This window comes from Engystomops pustulosus, chromosome 7, assembly GCF_040894005.1.
Source record: "Engystomops pustulosus chromosome 7, aEngPut4.maternal, whole genome shotgun sequence".
Lineage (NCBI taxonomy): Eukaryota > Metazoa > Chordata > Amphibia > Anura > Leptodactylidae > Engystomops > Engystomops pustulosus.
This window is the reverse complement of record NC_092417.1, coordinates 122,343,159-122,370,765: the sequence shown is the minus strand read 5'-3', so window position 1 is coordinate 122,370,765 and position 27,607 is coordinate 122,343,159. Positions and strand designations below refer to the sequence as shown.

At 38.7% G+C, this 27,607-nt stretch overlaps 1 protein-coding gene across 1 annotated transcript in view; it reads right to left on the bottom strand.

The window, feature by feature from the left end:
- Positions 1-27,607, bottom strand: part of HSD11B2 (hydroxysteroid 11-beta dehydrogenase 2) — a 44,343-nt gene that overhangs the window by 15,631 nt on the left and 1,105 nt on the right. Inside the window, exon 2 of the mRNA XM_072117719.1 lies at positions 1,006-1,218. Within this exon, the coding sequence (XP_071973820.1) occupies positions 1,006-1,218 (213 nt within the window). The remainder of the gene's footprint in view (positions 1-1,005; positions 1,219-27,607) is intronic.

Here is a 27,607-nt window from a genome sequence, read left to right as displayed (position 1 = left end):
TGCGCATGGAGAGGGAGTTTACAATGGGGAATCTTTCAGAAAGTAGATTCCCCATGGTAGTTGTCTTTTAACCTTTAATTAAATCTTGTTGCACAATGACATTCCCAAACATAGTGTGTCAGTGAGTGCATGAAGAGGGCTCTCTGGCTAATCACGGGTGTTAACCATTTAAATGCCCCCAGAAAAACAGTCTGGCATATATATGTATATATGCCAGGGAACTTGGGTGCCGCCATCTTGGGGCTGCTTTGACAGCTGGTGGCATTACATTAGTAAGAATATACCCATATAAATCTAAAATTCAATGCAGTAGTACAGGGTTTAAGAATATAGTAGAAAAATTTAAAACTGGAAACATGGAAAATCAACCCACTTATATAAAAATAAATGAAATCATTAAAATGTTAGGTATGGTCACGTCCTAAAATGCCCAATAAAAAAAAAAAAAAAAAAAAAAAAAACTGTTCTAGCAGTAGACCCTGTAACAGAAAATAGCCTCTAAATGGCCAGTTTTTCCTTCAATTTTTAACACAAAAATGTAATAAGTGCTCTAAACGTTAGGCAGTCCCCAAAATAGTTTTTTGCAGGATGAAGTGACCTTTTCATTGCTAACAACTAAAGTATGAAAAAGTTATTGGCCTCAGAATATGGCAAAAAGGAGATTTTTTTTTCATACAATACAATTTTTTAAAAATCTATTAAAGCCTAATACCTCTATAAATTTGGTATCTCCATGATTCTCTGGACTCAAATAAAGTGGAGGTGTCAATAAGAGCACACAGAAAACAAAAACAAAAATGGTGCAAATGTGTTGTCAACTTTACCATATTAAATACCAGAAAGGATAATTTGTGACACAAAAAAGCCCTTATATAGGTATGTAAAAAAAATTAAATATACATTATTTATTAGTGAAAAAATGGAAAGCTCAATCAAACACAAATGGAACATGATTGACTGTCAGAAGTATATAAAATTTAAGTGCCCATTTTTATATAGACATACCATTTTCATCTGTATTTTCACTTATGATCTGATGAGCTCTCGTTATGTCCTCCGGTTTGGTCAAGTCCATTTGAATGATGGTCAACCTATCTGAACAGCGTTTTCTGAGATCTTTGGCACCAGGGCTTTGAAGATCCAACACACTTGCAATCACTCTGAAACCCATCTTATCCATTTTATGAGCAGCAGCTTTTCCAAAACCTGAATCACATCCTGGAAAGAATAAATATTCTGCGTAAGTAATGGAGTTTTCATTTCAATATTAGTTTCTTGGTACTGTCATAGGAGGCCAGTTTTAGGCAAAAGTTATATAATGTGGATCCCATTATTTCAAATCCTTAGATGTATATAAATTGGATTCTGTAGTATTTATCTTATTATCTATTATATGGGCATAAAATGCAACAATACTAAACCTACCTGTATCTGATATCAGCAGAAATCATTTCCATCTCTAATATACAGTGCCTTGCAAAAGTATTTGGCGCCCTTGAACTTGTCTACCTTTTGCCACATTTCAGGCTTCAAAGGTATATAATTGTAATTTTTTTGGCAAATTGAAGTGGGACACAATTGTGAAGTGGAATGAAATTCATGGGATTTTAAACTTTTGTAAAAAAAAAAAAAAAAAAAACTGAAAAGTGGGTCTCGACTTTGACTGGACAGGCCAGTTAACAATTCCATTATAGATTTTGCTTTATGTTTGGGATCATTGTCTTGTTGGAAGATAAAGAATTTTGCTGCACTGAAAAGCAAAGGGTGCACATTATATTACACACCCCACTTTCAGTTTATTTTACAAAGTTTAAAATATTCAATACATTTCTTTCCACTTCACAATTTAGTTGCACTTGTTGTTGATTCTTTAAAACAAAGATATAAAATTGTCATTTTTTTGTCAAAAGGTAGAAAAGTTCAAGGGGCAGAATACTTATGCAAGGCACTGTAAATATTGTAAATACTGTTTTTAAAGTCTAAACTGAAAAATAAATCTCCAAGCAAGTATTACCTGGGCACCATCTTGGATCTTCTAAATATGCACCAAGATAAACGGTATCTCTTAGACACTGTCATAACAAACTAAACAAGTAATCTGAAATGTAAGCATTATATGGTTCTAATGGATCAAAATAAGTTATGTTAGCCAATTCTTTCATTTTAGATTTTTAGTTTGCTTTGCCTCCTATAATTCATATTCCAAAACATTAAATGAAAGACAAATAAAAGAAGAACATAGGGCTTCCACTGAAACCACCAACACCTGAAGATTAGGAGTACCTGCACATCATGTTCTCTTTGTTAATACCTAGTGTCACATGAACAGACAGTAATGTATTTTCCTTGAACAAATTCCTTTCATGTGTAATCCTCAATGTCTTATATAATAAGTTCACATTATTTACTTTCTCAGAAAAAGACAAGACAAGTGCAATAGAACCCTTGGGGAAATTGCTGGGACATAACAAATGTACACTGTTTTCTTAGTATTTTGAACACATTACTAAAAGGATTCTACCCCAGCAATTGTAGATCTTTAACTTTTGGATACATTTTTGGTTCTGGCTTACAAACTAAAGCCAAATACTGACCAGAATACTGCCATGTAAAACTTGGCTAGCTACTGAGACTAGCTGTATACATGTTAGGAAAAGTGTTTAACAACCCCATGTCGTAAACCCCAAGTTTACCAAAACCCAATATATCAAATCAAATAGCTAGACATAATTTCCAGTTTAGCCAAATTGTTGTGACAGATATCAGTCTCATTTTCTCTCCTTAAGTCCGTGCCATCCTTTTCTTGTTACGATTTTTAAACTTTTACTGCGTAGGCCATGTTTACCAAGTCCTTTAAAAAGAGAAAATAGAGTTGTACTTACAATTCCCCATTGCAGGGCAGATCTTCCTAGTAAAGCAGAATATACCTAGCTCACTTCTGTGTCAGAGGCTCCCTTAAACTCATTAAAATATGAAAATGGAAAAAGAGGAGCAGACTAAATTGTATTAATAATTTGACATTATGTACCACATGTAACTTTTCCTTAGAAGGGAACTTGTCACCAGGAATGTGATTTTAACCTGGTGACAGGTTTCAATCGCCTATGCTATGCCAATTTTAAAATGCCTTTGTCAGCATTCTGTATAATTTCAATTGTTTATTTAAAGTTTCATTCACTTTATCTGGCTCCCTGTGAGGGCAGCTGCACCCCGTGTGCCTGTGTCAGTCTCCTCTTCTCCAGACTCATACAGTTTCCTTCCCACTTCCTGTCAAGCACATTGAGCAATCAGGAGAAGAGGTTTTGTCGAGCATAGTAAGAATTCTTGTGGGGACAAAGGCTGCTGTAGCTAAACCCCCCCCCCCCCCCCGGGTCCTGGGACTTTAAGTTACATGATATTGATGGATATCCTTCACTTATGAAACTTACTGCTAATATGAATAAACATTGTAGTAAACCATCACATTTCTGATTACAGATTGTTGTTAGTCTGGATAGTTTCAATACAAGATCAGGAAGGATTTACAGATCCTGCATGGAAATAAATCATCTTTTCAATATTAATCTCTACACATTGGAAAATTGCACAACTTTACAGTAAAGCAATTCCAAGTAGAAGCTTTACATTGATGCATATTGTGTTGCTTACAAATGTTATACATATAAGAGTACAGCTTAAAGGGGTATTCCGGGAATATGAACGTCTGACAAGAACCCATGATGATATAAATAAATGAATGTAACAATACTCAATGTCATTAGTCACCAAATGGAGCTTAAATAGTTTGATTTTATGATTTACAAAATTGATGGCCTCTCTAAAGTAGGTGGAGTTATCACTAAGATGGCCGCCACTGGAAACTATAAGTTCCATGATCCTTTAGTTCTCAGTAACGCCTCCTCCCTCTTATGCTCTGCCCCCAGTGATGATATAACAGACTTTCTTGCTCTGTTACCATAGTAATGATGTGTAACTACCAACACTGCAACCAACCGACTACAGCCAAACTTAGTGGTGATCACATGACCTGCCCAGTCAGGTGCAGGACATGTGATGTGGACATGTGACCAGCAGCCATCTTCTGTCCTGCAACTGACCGCGCAGAGGAAATTAACAGACTGATTAAAGGGCCAGTAGTATTTTAATTCTCCATCACAGTCTATGTCACCAGCATTTTCTGCTAAGGGAAGCAAAATTTTAAATAACAACTAATTATATATTAGCTTATATTATACTGACCCATTTGTATATGAATTATGCTGATTCCTGGAGAATCGCTTAACTGTCATTTTACATTAACCTTCAAGGTAATTGGGTTCATATGAAGAGATGACACCGAGGCCAAGAACAGCGGTTCTTTACATGCAACTCTAATAAAACTAGATTTTATAACTTCAAGGGAATGAACTTCATGTATCACAGCACGCTTCCAATTTCACCAGTGGGTAAACAGCTAAACAACGTCCTTTATCATTGTTAACTGCCTAGTTAACACATCATTAGAAAGGTTTGTGTACATTCTAGTATTGTACATTGTAATTAGGTTTCCCCATAAAACATATTTTCTTTAACTGGATGACCTGTCTTTGGTTTCTCTCCTCTGTACCCACTACAGTTACATGTGGCCTAGAATACATAGTATATTAACCCCTACGGGACTCAGCCTCTTTTGGCCTTAAGGACACGGCCCCATTTTTCAGATTTGCCCTGTGTCACTATAAGTGGTTATAGCTTTGGAACGCCATGAGATATCCAGGGGATTTTGAGATGGTTTTCTCATGACATATTGTACTTCAAATTAGTTTAAAAATTTGGATGAAATCTTTTGTGCTTAGTTATGAAAAAAAATAAACTTGGAAAAAATATTTATTTTCAAAGTTCTAAATTCCCTACTTTTGATGCAGATAGTCATAGCACCCAAATAAATTCATAACTTACATTTCCCAAATGTCTGCTTTATGTTGGCATGGTTTTATAAGATTCCACATATTTTACTAGAATGTTATGAGGCTCAGAATTTGGTGCCATTTTTCAAATTTTTGGGAAAATCACCAAAACTAATATTTAGATGGACATGCTCAACTGTTAATTGACCGTGAGAGGCCCAAATAATAGCTAGACTCATAAATTACCGCATTATGGAAACTTCACTCCTCAACGTATGAAAAACCATTTTTAAGAAGTTTGTTAACCCTTTTGGTGTTTTGTAGGGGTCAAAACAAAATGGAGGTGTGGTCTACAAATTGTAATATTTTTTGACAATACATTCATTTTGGGTGGAAAATTAAACATGGATAAAATGAAAAAAGGTTCCACAATGTTTGATACCCAATATCTACCGAGTACACCGATACCCTATATGTGGTGGTAACTCTTTGTTGGTAGAGGAAATGAAAATCAATTTTTTAGGAACTTTTTTTGTATTATTTTTGGCCGTTTACCGTACTGTAAAAATACTATATTATTTTTCTTCTATGGGTCTCCACGATTTACGAAAAGACCTTATTTATATAGGTTTTTAGAAAAAATTTTTTTTTCCATTTTACTGAATAAGTAGTAATTAGGCAAAAATGTAAATTTTAGCATCACTGACTTTCATATACATAACTTTATTATTTTTCAGCTTACAAATCTGGTTAGGGTTTTTTTTTGCGAGAATATTTGTTCTTTTTAGTGGTCTTATTTTAGAGTGTGTAACTTTTTTAAATCACTTTTTAGAGCATTTTTTAAAGGGTATTAATTGAAAATTAGGTTTTTCGCAGAGTTGGAGGTTTTTTTTTTAACGGGGTTCATTTTGCAGGTCCAATAACAATTCTGTTTTATTATGCAGATTGTTACGGATGCAGGGATACCAAATATGGGGGGGTTTTGTGTATTTTATTCAATTTTACTGAATAAAAACTAATTTGGAGACAATTTTGTTCATTTTAGCATCACCATATTTTCATATGCATAACTTTTTTACTTTTCGGCTGACAAATCTGGTAAGGGGCTTATTTTTTGCGAGAAGGATTGTTCTTTTTAGTGGTCTTATTTTAGAGTGCGGAACTTTTTAAAATCACTTTTTAGAGCATTTTTTAAAGGGTATTAATTAAAAATCATCTTTTTTTCGGAGAGTTTTTTTAGGTGTTTTTTTTTTACGGGCTTCACTTTGCGGGTCCAATAATGATTCTGTTTTATTATGCAGATTGTCACTGACGTAGCGATACTAAATATGTGAGGGGTTTGTGTATTTTATTCAATTTTACTGAATAAAAACTAATTTGGAGACAATTTTGTTCATTTTAGCATCACCATCTTTTCATACGCATAACTTTTTTATTTTTCGGCTGACAAATCTGGTTAGGGGCTTATTTTTTGCGAGAAGAGTAGTTTTTTTTAGTGGTCTTATTTTAGAGTGCGTAACATTTTTTAAATCACTTTTAAGATAATTTTTTATTAAAGGTATTAATTAAAAATCTTTTTTCAGAAATCTTTCCCCCCCCGTGTTTACCGTTTAGGTCCAGTAATGATTCTGTTTTATTATACAGATTGTTACGGACGCGGCAATACCAAATATGTGGTGGTTTTTTGTGTGTTTGTTTTTAATAGTTTATTAAGTGTTTTTATGGAAAAATGTCATTTTAGGGGCTTATATTTTTATGTGTTAATTTTGTATTTATTCTAACGTGTTAACTTTTGTGTTTTTACATTGTTTTACTTATACTTACTTGAACCAGCAATGCTGATTGCCGATTGAAGTTCAATACACTGCTCTACAATACCATTTCATTGTAGAGCAGTATAAACTGTCTGAGCAGGCAGGCGCATTCTCAGACAGTTTACAGTCAGACCCGGAAGGGATCTGACTGGCAGGGACATCGGGCAGCCCCAGAGCATTAGGCAGACTTCGGGGCTGCCCCGGTAAGCGGCACGGGGGATCCGATCCACAGCAGGAACACCCTTACATGCCGCAGACATGCTTGACCGTGGCGTGTAAGGGGTTAACACCCGCGATCGTAGTCGGCTCCAATCACGGGTGTTACAGCGCGGTGTCAGCTGTGATAGACAGCCACTGCTTCTGGTACTGGCTCAGTTCGTGAGCCGGTCCCAGAAGCTGGAAGTTATACTACGTCCTAGCGTGCTATGCATGTAGCCCCGGGACGTAGTATAACGTCGTGGTGTGCCTAGGGGTTAAAATACCAAACAAGAGGAAAAGACAAGGCTTCAATGAAACATAAAAGGTGAAAATCTTTATTAGTGAACATAAAAATGTATAAAAAATAGACTGAGAAGCATCTCAGAATGAATACAAGAAAGCACGCCAGGTAATACGTCCTAAGATACATGAACTAAATATACAATATACAGTATAAGAGACTCAGAAATATGGTAAACAGTACTAGACAGAAGTATCAAATAATGGTGTAGAGCCCTTATGTAACTGACAAGTATCCTGTAGTCAGGGCCGCCGATAGGGCAGTACAACTGGTACTGCCCTATGGGGCCCGGACTCTAAGACACTAGGGGGGGGGGCCCGGGGGCCCGGCCGGTGGGCCGCAGACTGTGCGGTCTGTGCTGCACACAATATGTGTGGTGTGGGGTGGAGGCGCCGGGGGCCGCTGGCAGTGGCGTACCGACCGCAGTCCGGGCCCATCGGACGGGGGGGCCCGGGCCGGGGCAATCACTAATGCCTCTGTCTGTCGGACCCCCCGTGAATTTGCTGGCCTGGCAGGCTATAATTTAATGATTCTGGGCCGGTGGGGGCGGTGCTTGTGCCGTCCGCGGCATTCTGTATTGGAGCTGCGCTCATGACAGAGCTGGAAGTGACGCGCACTGACACTTCCTGCTCTGTCACACTGAAGCAGCGCACAGGACGGTAAGCGTCCTAGCGCTGGCAGCATAATGACGTCATTACGCTGCCAGCGCTGGGCGCCTCACTACGTGCCCAGTACAGAAGACGGAGGATGAAGGCCAGAAAAAGGGGAGTGAAGAAATGTGAGTATTAGAGTTTATTTTTTTAAAATTATAAATTGTGTGTGGGGGCCATTACTATATATCTGTGTGTGTGGGGGGCCATTACTATATATCTGTGTGTGTGGGGGGCCATTACTATATATCTGTGTGTGTGTGTGTGTGTGTGTTGGGGGCCATTACTATATATCTGTGTGTGTGGGGGCCATTACTATATATCTGTGTTTGTGGGGGGCCATTACTATATATCTGTGTGTGTGGGGGGCCATTACTATATATCTGTGTGTGTGGGGGGCCATTACTATATATCTGTGTGTGTGGGGGGCCATTACTATATATCTGTGTGTGTGGGGGGCCATTACTATATATCTGTGTGTGTGGGGGGCCATTACTATATATCTGTGTGTGGGGGGCCATTACTATATATCTGTGTGTGTGTGTGTGTGTTGGGGGCCATTACTATATATCTGTGTGTGTGGGGGCCATTACTATATATCTGTGTTTGTGGGGGGCCATTACTATATATCTGTGTGTGTGGGGGGCCATTACTATATATCTGTGTGTGTGGGGGGCCATTACTATATATCTGTGTGTGTGGGGGGCCATTACTATATATCTGTGTGTGTGGGGGGCCATTACTATATATCTGTGTGTGTGGGGGGCCATTACTATATATCTGTGTGTGTGGGGGGCCATTACTATATATCTGTGTGTGTGGGGGGCCATTACTATATATCTGTGTGTGTGGGGGGCCATTACTATATATCTGTGTGTGTGGGGGGCCATTACTATATATCTGTGTGTGTGGGGGGCCATTACTATATATCTGTGTGTGTGGGGGGCCATTACTATATATCTGTGTGTGTGGGGGCCATTACTATATATCTGTGTGTGTGTGTGTGTGTGTGTGGGGGGGGGGGCATTACTATATATCTGTGTGTGTGGGGGGCCATTACTATATATCTGTGTGTGTGGGGGGCCATTACTATATATCTGTGTGTGTGGGGGGCCATTACTATATATCTGTGTGTGTGGGGGGCCATTACTATATATCTGTGTGTGTGGGGGGCCATTACTATATATCTGTGTGTGTGTGTGTGTGTGGGGGGCCATTACTATATATCTGTGTATGTGGGGGGCCATTACTATATATCTGTGTGTGTGGGGGCCATTACTATATATCTGTGTGTGTGGGGGGCCATTACTATATATCTGTGTGTGTGGGGGCCATTACTATATATCTGTGTGTGTGGGGGGCCATTACTATATATCTGTGTGTGTGGGGGGCCATTACTATATATCTGTGTGTGTGGGGGCCATTACTATATATCTGTGTGTGTGGGGGGCCATTACTATATATCTGTGTGTGTGGGGGGCCATTACTATATATCTGTGTGTGTGGGGGGCCATTACTATATATCTGTGTGTGTGGGGGGGCCATTACTATATATCTGTGTGTGTGGGGGGCCATTACTATATATCTGTGTGTGTGGGGGGCCATTACTATATATCTGTGTGTGTGGGGGGGGCCATTACTATATATCTGTGTGTGTGTGGGGGGCCATTACTATATATCTGTGTGTGTGGGGGGCCATTACTATACATCTGTGTGTGTGGGGGGCCATTACTATATATCTGTGTGTGTGGGGGGCCATTACTATATATCTGTGTGTGTGGGGGGCCATTACTATATATCTGTGTGTGTGGGGGCCATTACTATATATCTGTGTGTGTGGGGGGCCATTACTATATATCTGTGTGTGTGGGGGCCATTACTATATATCTGTGTGTGTGGGGGCCATTACTATATATCTGTGTGTGGGGGGCCATTACTATATATCTGTGTGTGTGGGGGGCCATTACTATATATCTGTGTGTGTGGGGGCCATTACTATATATCTGTGTGTGGGGGGCCATTACTATATATCTGTGTGTGTGGGGGGCCATTACTATATATCTGTGTGTGTGGGGGCCATTACTATATATCTGTGTGTGTGGGGGGCCATTACTATATATCTGTGTGTGTGGGGGGCCATTACTATATATCTGTGTGTGTGGGGGGCCATTACTATATATCTGTGTGTGTGTGGGGGGCCATTACTATATATCTGTGTGTGTGTGGGCCATTACTATACAGGCGGTCCCCTACTTAAGGACACCCGACGACCCACAGTTAAAGACGGACCCCTCTGCCCACTGTGACCTCTGGTGAAGCTCTCTGGATGCTTTAGTTTAGTCCCAGGGTGCAATGATCAGCTGTAAAGTGTCTGTAATGAAGCTTTATTGATAATCCTTGTATGTAACCCGGGGACTGCCTGTATATATATGTGTGTGTGGGGGGGCATTACTATATATCTGTGTGTGTGGGGGCCATTACTATATATATGTGTGTGTGTGTGGGGGGGGGGCATTACTGTTATTTTTACTATTTTTCAGACCCCCTAGGGTACTTTAACTCCAGGTTGTCTGACTGATCCTACCATATACTGCCATACTACAGTATATGCGGATTTTCTACATCATCTATTACAATGTGCAAATCACACATTGTAATAGAAGGGTTAAAATCAGACAGCCTCCGGTCTTTGTATAAATGTAATTAGGACATAATTTTTATTCCTGTGATATTATACTGTCAGTGACTGTGGTGTTTTTAGAGGCAGCCCTTTAGTGCAGTCATTTTTTTGGCGCTGTATACTAACGTGCAGTTTTTTCGCAGCTGGTATATATTTATGTATATGTGATATATTCATTACTGCAATATTATTAGTATTGTACAGGTACGTGGATATATATATATAATATATTTATGTGCAACTGAATTTCAGTGTTTCATATGGTGTATGTATTTATATGTGTAGTGTGAATATAGCGTGTGTAGAGTATATATGGGGCAGTGTTAATATGTGTTTATGTGTATTATGCATATATAGTGTATGTGCGCTTTTGTCTGTGGAGTGCAAAGTCACCCAGCGGCCAGTCCTGCGGTGATCCGAAATCCCGATACCTGTGCCTGCTCAGCAGCCTCTGTGAATCAGTGTGCAGGTGCTGGGACTTTAGGTTTCCTTGGGGCATGCAATGAACGCTCCTTCATATTTCCTCAGAACCAATGGGAAGGAAAAGAAGTCCTGACCCTTATGCAGTGATTCACAGAGGTTGCTGAGCAGGCACAGGTACCAGGACTTCAGATTACCTCAGGACTGGTGGCAGGGTGACGTAAAGAGCCCTTAGGTGCACTGGAGCACCCCCACTGGTAATTAACACAATTCTTTATTAAAACATTAAAAGATAGTGGCGGCCCTAGCAATTGCACTTTATAATGTTATATTTGTTATATGTTGTCTGTTAAACACTTTTATATGTTTACTGTTCACCATGCTTTAGTTTTTGATGCCATATTTGCACTATAATAAATATACTTGACCAAAAGTATGACTCCTATTGGCAATCTACCAGAAGAGTGTGCCTTGTCGTAGCAACAGGCCTCAAACCCTGTTTGTGAAAGGTCACTGCGGGGGGCAGGAGGCTTGTTCGGTTTTGGGGTGTGTTGGGGCCCAGACACTTTTGCTGTATGGGGCCCCGAATTTCCTGATGGCTGCCCTGCCTGTAGTAATGACAGGGGTCACAGAAGCTAAATCATGAACAGTGATAAACACATATAATAATACAGACTAAGTGAAAGCTAATGTGACCAAACAGAGGACATGATATTACCTGGTGTGCACCCTGACTCGCGTTTCAATTGCAGCAGGTCTTTAAAATCTATTAAAAAGTTCCAGGAGAGACAATGCATGAACAACCCAGGTAAGGGAACACAGCTGTATATGGAGTAGTGCAAAGGGAGCGCAGCTCCTAATGGCAGTAATGTGTACTGCACCACATAACAAAAACTCATACACTGGAACTTAATACATTTTAAAGAATCAATCAATAAAGTTTCTCTATTTTATAAGATTATTATTGGTATGGATTTCCCTTTTTTCGTCTATTTTTTGGTATTTATTCAATAATTGTGAGGGCCACCTCTGACCACTCTGGCATAGTGGAGTTACCTTTATGATTAGGTCTTAAGTGACCTCTTATTGTTAGTACTGTTAATCGTTGTTGTGTTCTGTTATTTTGACACCGCATCTTGGAGTCTGCTGTGCCTATAGTATCCGGGCAGCTAAGTATACCTTTTCATTATCCGAATAACACTGATGTTTATGCCTAACTTTTCCCTGATCTGAGGAAGATAGCTGTTGGGTTTCTATATCCCTGTAAAGTCTGCCTCTTTCTTTCGATTTGTCTCCTTTTGGAAGCACGTGGAGACCTGACTGTCTTAAAACTGTATGACAAAAGAGGAGAATAATATCCACCGCTTTCGGTGGCATTTAGTTGCCCTTGCTGAGGAGATTAGAACTGCGCTCTACTCTCTTTAAAAGGAAAACTGGGAGACCCCCCTCCGGAAGGGACCATGGATATATATATATATATATATATATATACACACACACAAAAATAATATAACTGACTTAATGAGCGGACCGACGGGGAATTGTTTATCTGTGCCCTTCGAGTGCTCATGCAAAAACTGAAATTTTTCTGCTGACGCTTTAGTTTATAAGGAAGGTTCTGATGTTGGACAACCTATTATAAGCTTCAGCTCTGTTGCCCGGTCGTTTAACAGGGCCATATAAGTGTTCATTTGTTGGTTTTGCGCCTTATTGCATGTTTAATTGCCTGTGATAACTTTTGACTTAGTATTCCATTTAATTGGTTTGCAGCGGGGGACGGGTGGAAGCATTTTGGATAAGGGTTTCTGGCCCAACTACAAAATTCTCAACAGTTTGTATAATTTTGTATTGTGGTGCAACAGGGGGATAACATGCCGCCCAAGGGTAGCTCAAGAAAGCCCACGGGACTTAACCTTTCAAAAGATAAGGGAAAAAAAAAAAAAAAATCTTCCTAGATTGGACAAATATTTAAAATCTCCCCCTAATAAAAACAATATAACCTCAAGAGATGTTGAGGTGGAGGTAGGAACTAGATTTGCTCCGTTGCAAAATGAGAACCAGGAAAGGAGAGAAACTAGTCCCGCAATATGGGAGGAAATTCTGTCTGCAGTTAAAAAAAAAAAAAGAATTTGTCAATAGAAGATATACAAGACCAGATAACAACCACAAGAAATTATATAAGTCTCATGAGGGAGCATTTGGGTAAATTTCATGATCAGCTGAAGGAGCATGAGGATAGGCTTACCAAAATAGAAAGAGCAACAGACATTAATAAAAAACCATTGTTAAAATGGAGGTTGAAAAAGAAACACTAAAGGATAAAATATGAGATCTAGAAGGTAGATCAAGAAGGGCAAAATCAGACGGGTGGGCTTCCCAGAGGGTAGTGAACAAAAGGGCATTCTTCAATTTGTTCAATCATGGATCATAGATACCCTAGGGACGTAATGTTTTCCGCAGGGATTGATTATTCAGCCCGGACTGGTCATAAACTCATACCTGGCTCTTATCCCCGAACCATTCTGGTAAAAAAAAATGTTGTCTGCAAGAGACAGGGACATAATTCTTTGTGAATTTTGTAAAAGTAAAGAGGTCACATATAAAATACCAAAATATTGGGCTACCCGGATTTCTCTAAAATTAAAAAGGAAGAGCTTCGCAAATTTAAAAAAAAAAAAAAATTGGCACAAGATATTTTATTTGTTACCATTTCCAGCGAAGCTCTAATTTACCAGGGTTTCGTTGGGTTGAGTCTAAAGGATTTTAATAATATAATAAGACAAGGTGCTGCCTGAGTTATTGGAGGGGGGGCAAGGGTGGGGGTTGTAGATTGCTAGGAGGTATGAGTAGTGCAGGAATTACTGCACACATTTGGAAGTTGTGGGGGGGGGGGGGGGACCTTTTTTTGGTTCCCCTCTCCGTTCATTTTTTTTATTTGATGAGAAGCTAAGATGGTGCAAGTTTTTACATGAAACGTGCAGGGATTTGGAGAGAGAGTGAAAAGATATGCAGTATTTGATTTAATTCAGCGACACCTTCCCTCTATAGTGTGTCTATTGGAGACCTACCTTACCAAGGAAACTTAAACATGTAAAAAGAAAATGGGCCACTATTCAATTTCATTCGACCTTTGACCTATTCCCGGGGGTGATGGTTTATCCACAATTTGGTGGATTTTTGCTCATTGTCATCTAAACTTGACCCCGAGGGAAGGTATGTTTTTCTACATGGGATACTATATGGTATATATATTTAGGGGAGTTTTTGAAAATGATAGATATACAGATATGGGAATCACTGGGTATTACAAAAGTAGAACAATTATTCAGAGATGGGCTATTGTTGCTTTTTCAAGAGAGAAAAAAAAAAAAAAAAAAAAAAAAAAAAAGGAGGTTCTCCTTAGGTAGTAGGTTTGTTTTTCCCTATATCCAGATAAGGGACGCTTACACTTTAGTCACATGATAAAGCACGATTTGATGTTAAGTATAACATGTTTCTTGATAAAAAAAATTTTGTTTGCAAGAGGAAAAAATAAAATAAAATTTGGAATACTGAACATACACGGAACATGGTATTTAACGCTGAGAAATATTGAAAGGGGACTCCCACATAATATTATTCACTGGTCTGAAGTATATCAGAATATTGTCTGTTCTTCGTTGAGCATGAATCACAGATTGACAATTTAACTTTGTTCAAAGATTATATTATACACCAGCACAGATAAGCAAAATTGGACACAAGGATTTGGTCTTGTGTCCAAAATGTAAAAAGAGCAGACTTTAAACATATGAGCTGGAGTTGCCCAGTGCTTGAAGATTTTTGGTATGAGATACACGGAGTAATAAGGGACATTTTAAAAATTCAGCTGCCATGCTCTATCGAGGTTTTGATAATAAACAACCTTCTGAATGTCGACATTCCTTATATATTGAAAGATCAAAAAAAAAATGGGTTGGGTAAAGGGTTGATAGCTGTTCTTAATCTTTATTTGTACACTGAGCTCTGGGGAAGGAAGAGATAAGGCATCAATAAGTTAAATGTATTAGGAAAAATGTGTATAGTTGAATATCTAAGGTTTATACCTATACAGGCAGTCCCCAGGTTATGTACAAGATAGGTTTGTTGTTTTTTTGTCTGTGACAATTGGATTTTAAAAATGTTTGGTTGTCATAAGAACCAGGATTAATGGTAAAGCATAGTTGCAAACACCTTTGATAACTGTTAGAGCTGATCATTGCAGCCTAGGACTAAAGTACAGTAAATTACCAATATCCAGAGGTCTGTTTATAACTAGGCGTCGTCTGCAAGTCGGGTGTTCTTAAGTCAGGGACCGCCTGTATGCAGTAATTCCATTCAGCAGTGGGCTCATAAATCCAAAGAATACATACTCTTAAAAATATAAACGCTAGAACTTCAATCTTTTTTATTGTAACCAAGTAAAAACTCGTTTTGTGGCACAAGCAGTTGTACTTGTCATGAATGTTAAACCCTAGATGTATGAATCATTGATAAATATTAGATGACAAACAGAGATTAAGTGAAAGGACATTACTAGTGGGTGTAACCCATATGGTGTATGGGAGAGTCCAGGTTACCACTTTTTATTATGTTTATAGTATGAATGATAATTTTATTTATATAGAAGTTTCATTTTGTGCATTGCATTTTGTAGCCTGAAGTGATATCTATATAAACTTAGGAAACACTGCAGGACTAAATTCTATTAATCTTTGTTAGGTGCTTTTTAGTTTGACATAAATCATTAACATATATGGCATTGCCTTGGGCTCAGACTTTTATAATGGATTTAGATGGAATCCACCCACATATTATTGTAACCTAAAGTCAAATAAAATTGTGACGTATTGTATTAAACATATATATATTCAATAAATATCAATATAATTATGGAATAAAGCTAAACTTGTGAGGGTTCAAAGAGAGACTTCCAAATGTGGCATGGAAGAAGAAATTTTTATTTTTTTTAATTTTCAAAATTACATAGCCAAAGGTCGGGTCAGTCTTTTCTCATTTCAACCCTACCATAGACAAACAGATTGTAGAAAAAGAAACAGGATATTAAGCATATTTTCAACAGACCTTAGAGAAGAGAAATCTCTGAAGTAAGCAACAGAAAAAAAAAAAAAAAAAAAAACCCTTAGATTTTTTTGTGAAAACATAGCCAAAAGCGTCTGGCCCCAAGGCTGGGAAGGACCTAGTATAAAATGGAATACTGAAAACAAACAAAAAAAAAAAAAAAGGGGGGGGGAGCAGGGCAAGTTTAAAGAGCTTTACTATTGTTGAAATGAAAGGCAGAAGGGAAAATAGAGATTCGGGGGGGTTCACTTTTTTTTTTACAAATATTTAAAAAGGCAACAAGTATCAACGCCAGAGTGGTGTCTTCATGAGGCAAAAAAAAAAAAAAAAAAATTATGAATAAACTGTTCAAGGGTAGAACAGATAATACAGAAGTACAAATGAGCAAAATGTGGTGAGAATGTGAAAAATACACTCTATTCATATGTCTAAAATAGAATTCAAAATAAATAGACAGAGAAGGGATGCATGCAGATACAAGGGGATGGATGGAATGTGAAATAAATATGAAATGTGAAATAAATTGTGTATATAAGATGATAATAGTGAATGTATGAATGAAGAATAAAATACATGGTAACTTGTAATAGTTTATAATAACAATGGTAATAAAATGGATGATGCAAAGTATTCATAGATAGAGAGGGATACATGGTCTGAAGTAATTATAAAAGGTGTTGCAAGATATATTACCTACAAATGGTTACTCCATTTGTACACCATCTCTTTACTGGAATGAAATATCGAAATTGATTAATCTGGCTTTGGTCAGCGACTGTACTAGTCATTCAAATTGGGAGCATTGTTGGGTGGGATTTCTACAAATCCTGTACAGGCTGCAAAACCCGCCCATTGATATAAAATGATTTAAGTTTAGGAGCCACAGCAGCTCCACTACTGCAATGCAAAGAAGATCACAGACAGAGGTTTTCTACCCATTCTGTAGCAGGCCATAACAAGCAGACAACATTCACTTTTTCAAAACATTTTAAATGTTGCAAAATATAATTGGGGAGAATTTATTACCCAAGCACAGCAGAATTCAAAGTGGTGAGAACAGTACAAATTTTCTGGGTAACTAAAAAATAATGGATTTGTCATTTTATATACTGGATGAACTGGTTTGCCACGTTGTCCCTCTATTTTTATATAGGACTACATACTCTCATCTGATAATCAGTAACTGCAAACTCATTAACTGAACCATCCACAGGTGAAGGTTGGCAGAACGCTCTGTACCACAGGTGATGTGATGATGCCCAAAACAACTGCAGTACAGAGAGTTCTCTTTGCATGACAATTACATCTCTCCCTTCCTGAGGAGATCAAAAGTTGTGTGGACTCCACCCCAAGGAGGTAAAGTAATGTCATATTAAATTAAGTCCTACTGCTTGTGACAAAGGATTTAGCTTCCTTTCTTTTTTGCTTTTCTTTCTGCTGTAACTAGCATGGGCTGTAAGCTTTAGACACAAGCAGCTATACACCTAATGGGTGACATAGGAACCCAGTTTTGCGGTGTGCAAGCCCTGAAATAGTACCAATTACTAATGAAACACCAAAACGTGCAAATATTTCCTCACTCACTGCACTTCTAGGAAAGTGGGCATGGAGGGTCTTAAAGGGTTGTGTGGCTGGCGATGGAGTGGGCCAGTGTGCGACATTCTTTCCCTGCACCTGTGCACTTGCTATACCCGGTCTCAATGTTTGCAGGTTCTAGCACAGTACTACGCCAGCTAAGCTGCCCGCTGGATACATCAGTAGATGTGTTGGTGCCAAGTAGATGGAACTTCATCATATAGTGGCGCACAAGGGGCAAGGGGTTTGGGTTTTCTATCAGTAGACACATGAGCAGAGCTTTTTGCAGCCCTCTAGATGTGCTTTGCTGTTATACTTAGCTTTTTTTGTCACATCTTTCAGGGATGTTCTCTTGGGGTCATCTTTACAAAATTGTTATGGTTGTCACGCAAAAATATAGTTTAACCTGCTTGTTATGAATTTCTTTCATACCCATTTTAGTTTGACATAAGGAAAATAAATTATAATCTGCGAATCAAACAGTGGGGCTGAGGTATTTGTTAGAACTCGGGCGTGTCTGAAGTGTCTTTTTGAAACAGAAAAGCCACTTGCCCACAATTGCGCCATTTTATTTTTAATGAAAATTGTGCAATTATGGATAAGCAACTTCTTTGGCTCAGAAACACTCACATCTGACCAACTAGAGTTCTTATAAATCCCTACAATGACCCTAAAAAAGTCAGCAATGCTATTGATACGTTCAACTGTAAAAAGGCTTGGCAATTGTAGTGACCCAACAGCTTTAAGGGTGCTGTCACACGTCGCGTTTACTGCATGCGTTTAAAAACGCATTGCTACAGCTGAAGGGATATTTCCCTAATTAAACAGCTGTTAACGCTTGTGTTTACAAAACACATGTGTTAACATCGCGGTTAACGCATGCGTTAACAATGCGTTAACAACCGCATGCGTTAACCGCGATGTTAACGCATGCGTTAACAATGCGTTAACGCTTGCGTTTTGTAAACGCAAGCGTTAACAGCTGTTTAATTAGGGAAATACCCCTTCAGCTGTAGCAATGCGTTTTTAAACGCATGCAGTAAATGCGACGTGTGACCGCACCCTAAGAGAGTTCATTATAGCTCTTAAAAGTCTTCCTACTTCTATGCATATTAATTCACATTTGAAGCATTTCATTGGTGTCAAACCCATTATGTTTTATGCCAGCTTTTGCTATATTGTGTTCACATTTGCTACACCTGTAGCTTATAGCTGTGTAACACTACGCCAAAACATTCTGTACTGGTTACATCAATTGTAGGTTAATGACTCTGTATAACTCATAATTAATATGTACATAGAACATTATGTAGGAGAAATGAATGCAGTCTAATTGCTAGATTGCAGTCTGCGATTAAGTAATACTTAGAAATTCTGGGCGGTCTTCTCTATTTGAGTATGGAGTACAAGATTAGACAAGCTTTGTAGGTCAGAGATATTATTATCAACCCGTTAAGGACACAGGGTTTTTTGCTAATTTCTCGCTCTCCACCTTCAAAAATCCATAACTTTTTTCATTTTTCCGTGTACAGATCTGTGTGAGGGCTTATTTTGTGCGTAGCAAATTTAACTTCTCCGTCGCATTATTTATTATACCCTGCCATGTACTGGGAAAATGGAAAAAAATTCCAAATGTGGAAAAATTGAAAAATAAAACTTTCGTGTCACGTTCTTGTGGGCTCAGTTTAAGACTTCCACTTTGCTCTCCAATTAACTCCTCTGCTTTATTCTTTGGTTCGGTACGATCATAGTGATACCAAATTTATATAGGTTTGTGTTAACACATTTTCAAAAGTTAAACGATTGTGTAGTGTATCAGAAAACAATTTTTGCCATCTTTTGACGTCAATAACTTTCATACTTTGGTGTACGGAGCTGGGGGAGGTGTCATTTTTTTCCGAAATGAGCCGTCGTTTTCATTGCTACCATTTTGAGGTATGTACAACACTATTTATTCTATTTATTATGTGATGTAAAAGTCGCTTTTTCAGACATTTGGGTGCCATTTTTGTTATGGGGAGGGGGGGGTCACTGCTGGCAATAACTGCGGTGACCTGCGATAGATCTGGCATTTTGGGACAGGGCAATACTTATTGTGTCAGTTTTTTACGGTTTATTTGAACTTTTACGTTTTTTTACTTTAAATTGTTTTTGAAACTATTTCTTAGACCCTCTAGGGCACATTAACCCTAGATGTTCTGATCGTTCCTACCACATACTGCAATACTTCTGTATTGCAGTATATAGCATTTTTACACAGTATACATTACAATAAGGCACTGACTCATTGTAATGAATCTGCAGAAACCATGCAGCCTCAGGTCTGACGAAGAACCAAGGCTATCATGGAAACAGATTGCCGTCCCACGATGACGTTCAGGGAAGCAACGATCTGACCTAAGATGGCGGCGCCCACGCGCCATTTTTTAAATGCATCAGGAGAGTTAATAGACGTGATCGGTGCAAGTACCGACCGTGGTTATTAACGGAGGGGGTTTGCTGCAATATGCAACAAACCCCACAGGTGTATGCAGAGGGCTCAGCCTATGAGCCCTCTTTATACACCCCCACACCTCTGCGCCGTGGAAAGTGACTCGCTGAATGTAGTTAATTCATGCTCCAATGATACAACACAATACAAGACTTATCGTAACCAAGTTCTTAATTTGACATTTATTGCAAGTTATACCATTCAACCGGCTTTAAAGTATATCACAGTAAAGGAAACACCTGCGCTAGCACGCACTGAAAAATATATTGTGAAAACTGTTTAAGCCTACACCATGATACAGACCGAGACTGCTAGGTCTTCCATCAGCAGGGATGAATGGTTGCATTTCCACTTCTGCTCTATATTAGAACAATAAGTTCCATTTCAATATTTAAGCCATTTGGTATTATACCCCATACACACGATCAAAAACGTGGAAGGGTAAATCAGACAGTAAATCCAGCACCCGAACCAATAAAGGACAGAAATGGAACTGCAACCATACATACCCGACAAAGGAAGCGGTAATGCAAGACAGATAGGATTTTGATCCCACTTACTCTCTGTACCCCTGTGACTTCATTGAAGTTTGCAATCCCTGGTTGGACCGAGTGAAACTTACTGAGTTTAAGCTTCCGGCCAAAGCTCCTCTGTTTATCTTTACCAAGACACCACCAGAAAAGAAAGCTTTGGAAGTAGATAGTAAGACATTGGCTGTACCTTCTGGTTGTTCACTGTTGCAATCCATTTGTAATATGGTCCTACAAAAATCTGCAACTTCCTATAATCCAAAGAAGTCAGTATTGTGGTGTAAGTTTGAAAATAGGTTTTTACAATATAATTATGTAGTGCATACTAGTGCAGGGTTTTTTTTGTTTTTTTTTTAATTCTATGTAAACATAATTAGTCAGTATAGCTGGTTACTGCCTGCACCAGCAGCTGGCCCCTTCCACTCCCCTGTACGCAGAAGTTTGAGGCGCATAAACGCTCTGTTTTCTTTTAATTTCCTAGCAGTTGCAAAGTTACCTAAATAATGATTTTTTTTTTTTTTTTTTTTTACATAAAACATTATGCAGCGTGTTACTTTTGAATTAAATGAGTTATTAAAATTTCTAAGCGATATGTTTAAAAGGGCTTTAGAGGATTTCAGAAACATGGATGCTTTCTTTCAGAACGAAAACAGTATCACTACTCTCCTTTTGCCTGGATTGTTAATAAGTGGACAGTGCGGCCTGTAAAAAATCCCTTCAAGCATTAATGTACTATTTGCCAATGTTGTGCTGGCGTTAGCCTTCAACTGTCAGAAATCAATATTTGATCATTTTATGATTAGCACTGCGGCAAAGGGAAGAGGAGTAAAGTAGCAGTCTTACTGTGCTGCCCTCTGTCAGACAGTAATTGCCTTCATTGACTTTGCTTGCCAAGATTGGAAAAGGTCTTGACTGATACCATAACACACCATTCTCAGCTGACGCAGAGATTTGAGATTCTTTGAGTAGAAAAGTTAAAGGGCAGCTGGGTCCTTCATATTGGGATACACACTTTGCCATGGTTTTCCATTATGGCTCCAACTTTCCTTCATATACTGTATTTTTTTGTTTAAAACACAATAAATAGTAATTTGGAGCATTTGAGGCAGTTTATATTTTGTAAAATAAGTTTTCTATGTACTTACTTAAGGTTCAAGAGATACAACTCAACCCCCCCCCCCAAAAAAAAATGCCCATTTTCTGCTAAAACACAAAAAAAAAATAATTATTCCCAGCATTGACAAAAACCCATAAATACAAGACCTCAGACTTAAATAGAAGCTTCAGGGTATACTCCGCCTTTTTCTTTGTTATGCTGCGTCACCCTATCCTTAAAATTATAAAATCAATTAGTCAATAAACGATTTTCACTATGTGTAAAGCCCTGAAGAGTGAAGGCTTTTGGCACTGAGGCTAATAGACAGCTGTAACTTGGAAATAAATTCTTGGAATCTGTATGCAGCAGCAATTATATTCTAACAGCCAGTTCCTAGACAGAATACCCCTTGGAAACGAGCCAAAAACGATCAACAAACACAGCAGGTTGGCGGTGAGCCATCATACCATTCCTTACTGAATACGCATTTACTCAGTCTCAGAAATTTCTACAAACTTGTAATGGAGTTAAATAAATTATCCCCTTCTGTTACAATGACTTCAGGAACTCTCTACTGTAATTTAGAAGACAGTAGACTAGGCAGTACAAACCAAAAGTAAGCAATGGGGAAGTTAGAGGTAAAAGTTGGAACTGGTCATTACACAACTTTAGCTCTGCTTTAATGTGACAGGATTTTGGCAAACCAACCTTTGGGTTTTGTGCCATTATGTCTAGATCTTACAAAATATCTCACCATTCCATTAATACAAGCCAAAACTTTCTAAACAACTGATAAAAAGTATACAAAAATCTATTCCAGTTTTCATTCAAACTTGTGCCAGTCAATAGTAAACTTGCAGCCTGTATTGCAGTTATCTAGCCAAACTCCCATAATAAACACTTTCTTGAATATTGAATGAATGTTCTAGAACGAGATTAAAGTCTTCAAAAATGGTTATAATAAATTTACCACTTATTTTTAAATTGAATAAGTGTGTCCATACAATTCTTGCAATTGTTTTCTAATTTAAATGCCAACTACCATAACATGAGACCGTTTTATACATACATTTAGATACAGATTTAAATGTAGAACATTGGAAGGGGGGGGGGGGAATTCATTAATGCCCAGCACCAGGATTTTATTCAGGGGTGTGGTCTCAGGTAAAGGGGGCATGGTTTGGTGGAAATAGTCCATGTGCCAAAAACACGGAGGGCCCAATATTGTGGTCCACAGTTTATACAAGCTAAAAGCAGGTAAGACCGTCTAGTTCTACTTAAACTGCAACAAGTTCATCATCACGATGATGAATCTGTCGCAGTCGAAGACTAGTGTTATCCAGCTCTGTACTATCAAAGCCAGATTAATGAATTCCCTACATTCTGTCTCTTTTACTCATCAAATACCTAGATTAATTTCAGCTTCTTCGACTATAATACAATCATATAATGTCCTTGTGTAGAGAACCGAGTCATACCTTTGTTCATTACATGATTTGTGGAAGCTTGAGGAGTGGGTAGAGAAATAGTTGATGAGGTTGAATGTATTTAAATGTAAAGTTATGCACTTGGGCCATGGAAACAAAAAGTCAATTAGTTGGTAAAACTTTTGGATAGTGGATGGTAAACTTAATTTTAGTGACCAGAGCCCGGCAGCTGCTACTAAAGCAAATAAGATTATGAGATTTATCAAGAGGAATAGATTCTCATAAGGACATAGCTTTGACCATATACAGATCCCTGGTCAGACCACACATGGAATATTGTGTACAGTTTTGAGCACCAGTGTATAAAAAGGGGAGACCTCATTAGAATGTACAAATACCTGAATGGGCAGTACCAGGATCTCTACAAAGAGGTTTTTATGCCTAGGCCTGTGACCAGGACAAGGGGGCATCCTCTACGTCTAGAGGAGAGGCGATTCTACCATCAACATAGACAAAGGTTCTTTACTGTAAGAGCAGTTAGATTATGGAACTCTGTTGCAGGAGGTTGTTATGGCAGTATCTCTGTACATATTGAAGAGGCCTGGATGCCTTTCTGGAGAGCAAAAATAGCATGGGTTATGGGGGAAAAAAAACATTTGTTTAATTCTTAAATATACTTTTTCATAGTATTGAAAGCTGGAAAAAGACACATCTTGGTCATGAAAAAATGGATGGAGTAATAGTCTTCATCCAAGAACCATCTCAATCTTGTAAATATAGCCTTGCACTCTCAGTGTAATAAATTGGGGGACAAATTCTACCTTAAAGGCTGTATGATGTATATGTGTGTAAAGAATGTCCATCCAAATCATTATAATGCAGGATGATTATTTTGCCACATTTGAGGTAGCTGATCATTTCTATCCTAACAGTAGTGGAATCATTTGGCTACATTCACATGATGTGTGGCCGCCCGTCTCCGCGGGGGAGAGGAGGACGAAGTGAGCACTGCCCACCCCTGCCCCCGTCCATAGTAATGTATGGCACACAGTGCCGTATTCTGGGGAAAGATAGGACATGTTCACGTTCGTGTGAATATATTCTTATTGCCAGATAACATCTTTGTTACCTCTTCAGTTATTTCCTTCAGTCATTTTGAGCCAAAATCGGGTGTAGCCAAACAGAACAGGTGCAAGTATTTTTTCTTATCTCTGTAGAGTCGCTGGAAAGACTTTGACTTGTGTTTTGGTTTAAAATAATTGAAAAAAACTGAAGAGTGAATGGTTATGTGAACTGGACCTTGGACGTCTTGGCGAGTGTGGGTACATAAAACATGTGTGATTGATGTCAGAAAGCGGTTAATAGGGAGAGTCTTCTCCTTTATGAACTAAGGAAGTACTAACTTCCCTTAAAGTGTCAACTAACCATAAACTGCAGGGCTCCAGTTCTGAGTACCACCAGGCAGACAAGCACCAAATGTCAGCTGGCGAGCAAGCGGGTACAGGGAGTTTATAGCAAGGACTGCACTGTTGCTTAAATATGATCATTGTGGATTTCACCTCCTTTATTCCAGAAATGCATAGTCAGTATTTTGGTAAATACACCTTTAGTTGGCAGCTGACTGTAGAACCACTATTAAACTGCTTATATAATTCCTGTAGATATCAGAACAGCAAACTTTGTGCTCCAACTTTTTTCCTTTCAACGTAGTGGAGTTGGGCTCACCTGCAGCATCTAAGTTCACATTGAAATTTAGAACCCAGTGGGAAGTTAAGGTTAAAAGGAGACTATACTGGCTGTGTGCCAAAAAGAGCAACAACCACTAAATGGAATTTGATATATGACACTATAAGGCTATAAATACTGTTTCATCTACAGAGGTGTGTAAGCCTTTATAGCCTTAGAGAAACTCAAAAAATTGATTTATGAATCTATGAAAATTGCAATATTACACAATGCAATTTTGATTAAAATATTCATGCACCAGCAAATCTAAGTAATCTCATTGAGTTATAGTTGAAAAGCAATGCTTCAAAGTCCTACATATTATTTCCCAATGTAATTACCACCGTCCTGGTGATAAAAAGATGACGTCGAATCCTTAAGATCTAAACAGATAAGATTTAAAAAAGCAAGACATGATCCAGAAAATTGTAAAAGGTCAAAACTGACTTGATATGAATATAATAATTTAAGTCTATCAAACTATAACCAATATCCCCAAAACATTTCCTAAAAATGCTTACTAGTGGAAAGGGTGATTTGTCAGGAAACACACTGTTCAGTGTGAGGTCTCTGCAAAGAGTAGTGCACAGCGAAGTGTGGGTTCAGCAGAGGCAAGAGAAAGCTTTGGCATCGACTACGAAGATTTGCAGTGATCTGGCTTCACAGCCAGCCCTCTCACTCTCCCATGCAGTCCATTAGGGACTATAAAAGGTCTTGGCTCAAACTTATCCAAGCCTTGCATCTAGCCAACTGTTCACGACATAGTGAGTTTGTTTCAGCACAGATTTAAAATAAAAGAAAAAAAACCTATGCTCCAGAGAGCGATAATCACAGTAACTTTTACGCAACTTATGTTGGAATATCGCCTTTGTCTATAAAAAGCCAGACTACTTCGATTTCTTCTAACCTGTTGCTCACAAGGGGTAAATAAATGGCAGATTTCTGCCAATTTCCATGTCATTTGAAACCCTAGAGACGTACTACATATAGAGACCAGTGGCAGGTATAACACTGGTATAGCCAATATTTTAGATTTTATGTAAATACATGAACAATTGTCAACCTACTGTTAGAGACATAACAATATATAATATGGTCTAACAATCTAATCTACAATATGGGAAAAACTAAAGGAATCCACTCTTCAGATCTCTATTGCCAAAAAGGTACAAGTCTATACTACAAGGAATCAATATAGTTCCTGGAGAAGGCTCCTCTGCTGATGAGTGGGGGACATGCATCTATATTTTGGATTGTTTTTTACTCTTTGGGAGTATTTTCACATTTTTTTGCACCTACGCCCAGGTTTCAAGAAGTTTCCCGATGTGCCAGCTGCATTGTTCCTATTGTATCTTTGCAAGACAGATGTTGGTTTTCATTCATGTCTTCTTCACTCCACATTTTTGGGCAAAATAGAGACTTTTAAAGGAAACCTACCACTTGTAGTGGCAGGTTTCCGATGGCAATGTCGGGCACCAGCTCAGGGTGAGCTGGTGCCGCAGCTTATTTTAGTTAGTGTTTTAAACCGCGGTATCGCGGTTTAAAACACTTTTTAAACGTTGTAGCCGGCGCAGGCAGGTACGCGCTCGGCGCTTACCGTGCACGCAGCTACATAGGAAGTGAATGAGAGCCGCGTGCACGGTAAGCGCCGAGCGCGTACCTGCCTGCGCCGGCTACAACGTTTAAAAAGTGTTTTAAACCGCGATACCGCGGTTTAAAACACTAACTAAAATAAGCTCCGGCACCAGCTCACCCTGAGCTGGTGATCGATATTGCCATCAGAAACCTGCCACTACAAGTGGTAGGTTTCCTTTAAGGCACAATTGTATACCTCCCTCTGGTTTACTCAGATTCTAGATCAAAAGAAAAATCTCTTATATGTAGTGTGAGAAACTAGGGGGGGGAAGGGCGATTTATCAGATCTTGTATGCCAGAAAACTGGCGTACCAACCCTGAAATAGTTGCAATGCTATTTACCCACTAATGCCACCTCCACACTAAGAGGGCATAGAGCAGAGTGAAGGGGACCAGCATATTAGCTATAACCTATAGTGCAATTTTTATGGCAGGCAAGACCTGGCAGATTATTACCTGTCGATGTAGCCACCAGCCAGATATATCAGGAGGCCAGAGCTTCTCAATATATCCGGCACATGTAGCCCATGCGCCAGCATATGATAAATCATAGTTAATTTACTTTTCAGAGAGTACAAGGATTATGAATAGTCACAGTTTAACAAGTAATGGGAAAAAAGCAGCCATTTCAGAAAATCAATATTGTTCTTTACCAAGGTTAAACATGTAAGATTATTACCTTTGTAGGGGTGGCCGCCACCATCTTGCCGAGGATCGTCACTCATCCGTCTCCATGACAGCCAAGACCCGAGGCTGACTCGCATTACATTAATGCAAAAAAAACGGCCGCTTGTTCCCGAACGCAGGTGTTTCCATAGAAACCCCTATGCGATCAGGTTGCAGCCCGCCCCGGTGGGTGCGGTTTGGTCTGTTTGCAAATGCAAACTCAGCCAAAACGTCCCGTTTGACAGCACCCTTAGGGTGATGCCACACTGAGTTCTTGGACACCCGTTTCCAGACTAAAGATAAACACAATTTGTGTAAATAAACTCTAGTCCCAAACAGGTGTAGGCAGTAGTTTGGAATGGGTTTCTCAAAACTATTAAAAAAAAAAAATATATAAAAATCTCTCAAAAAGC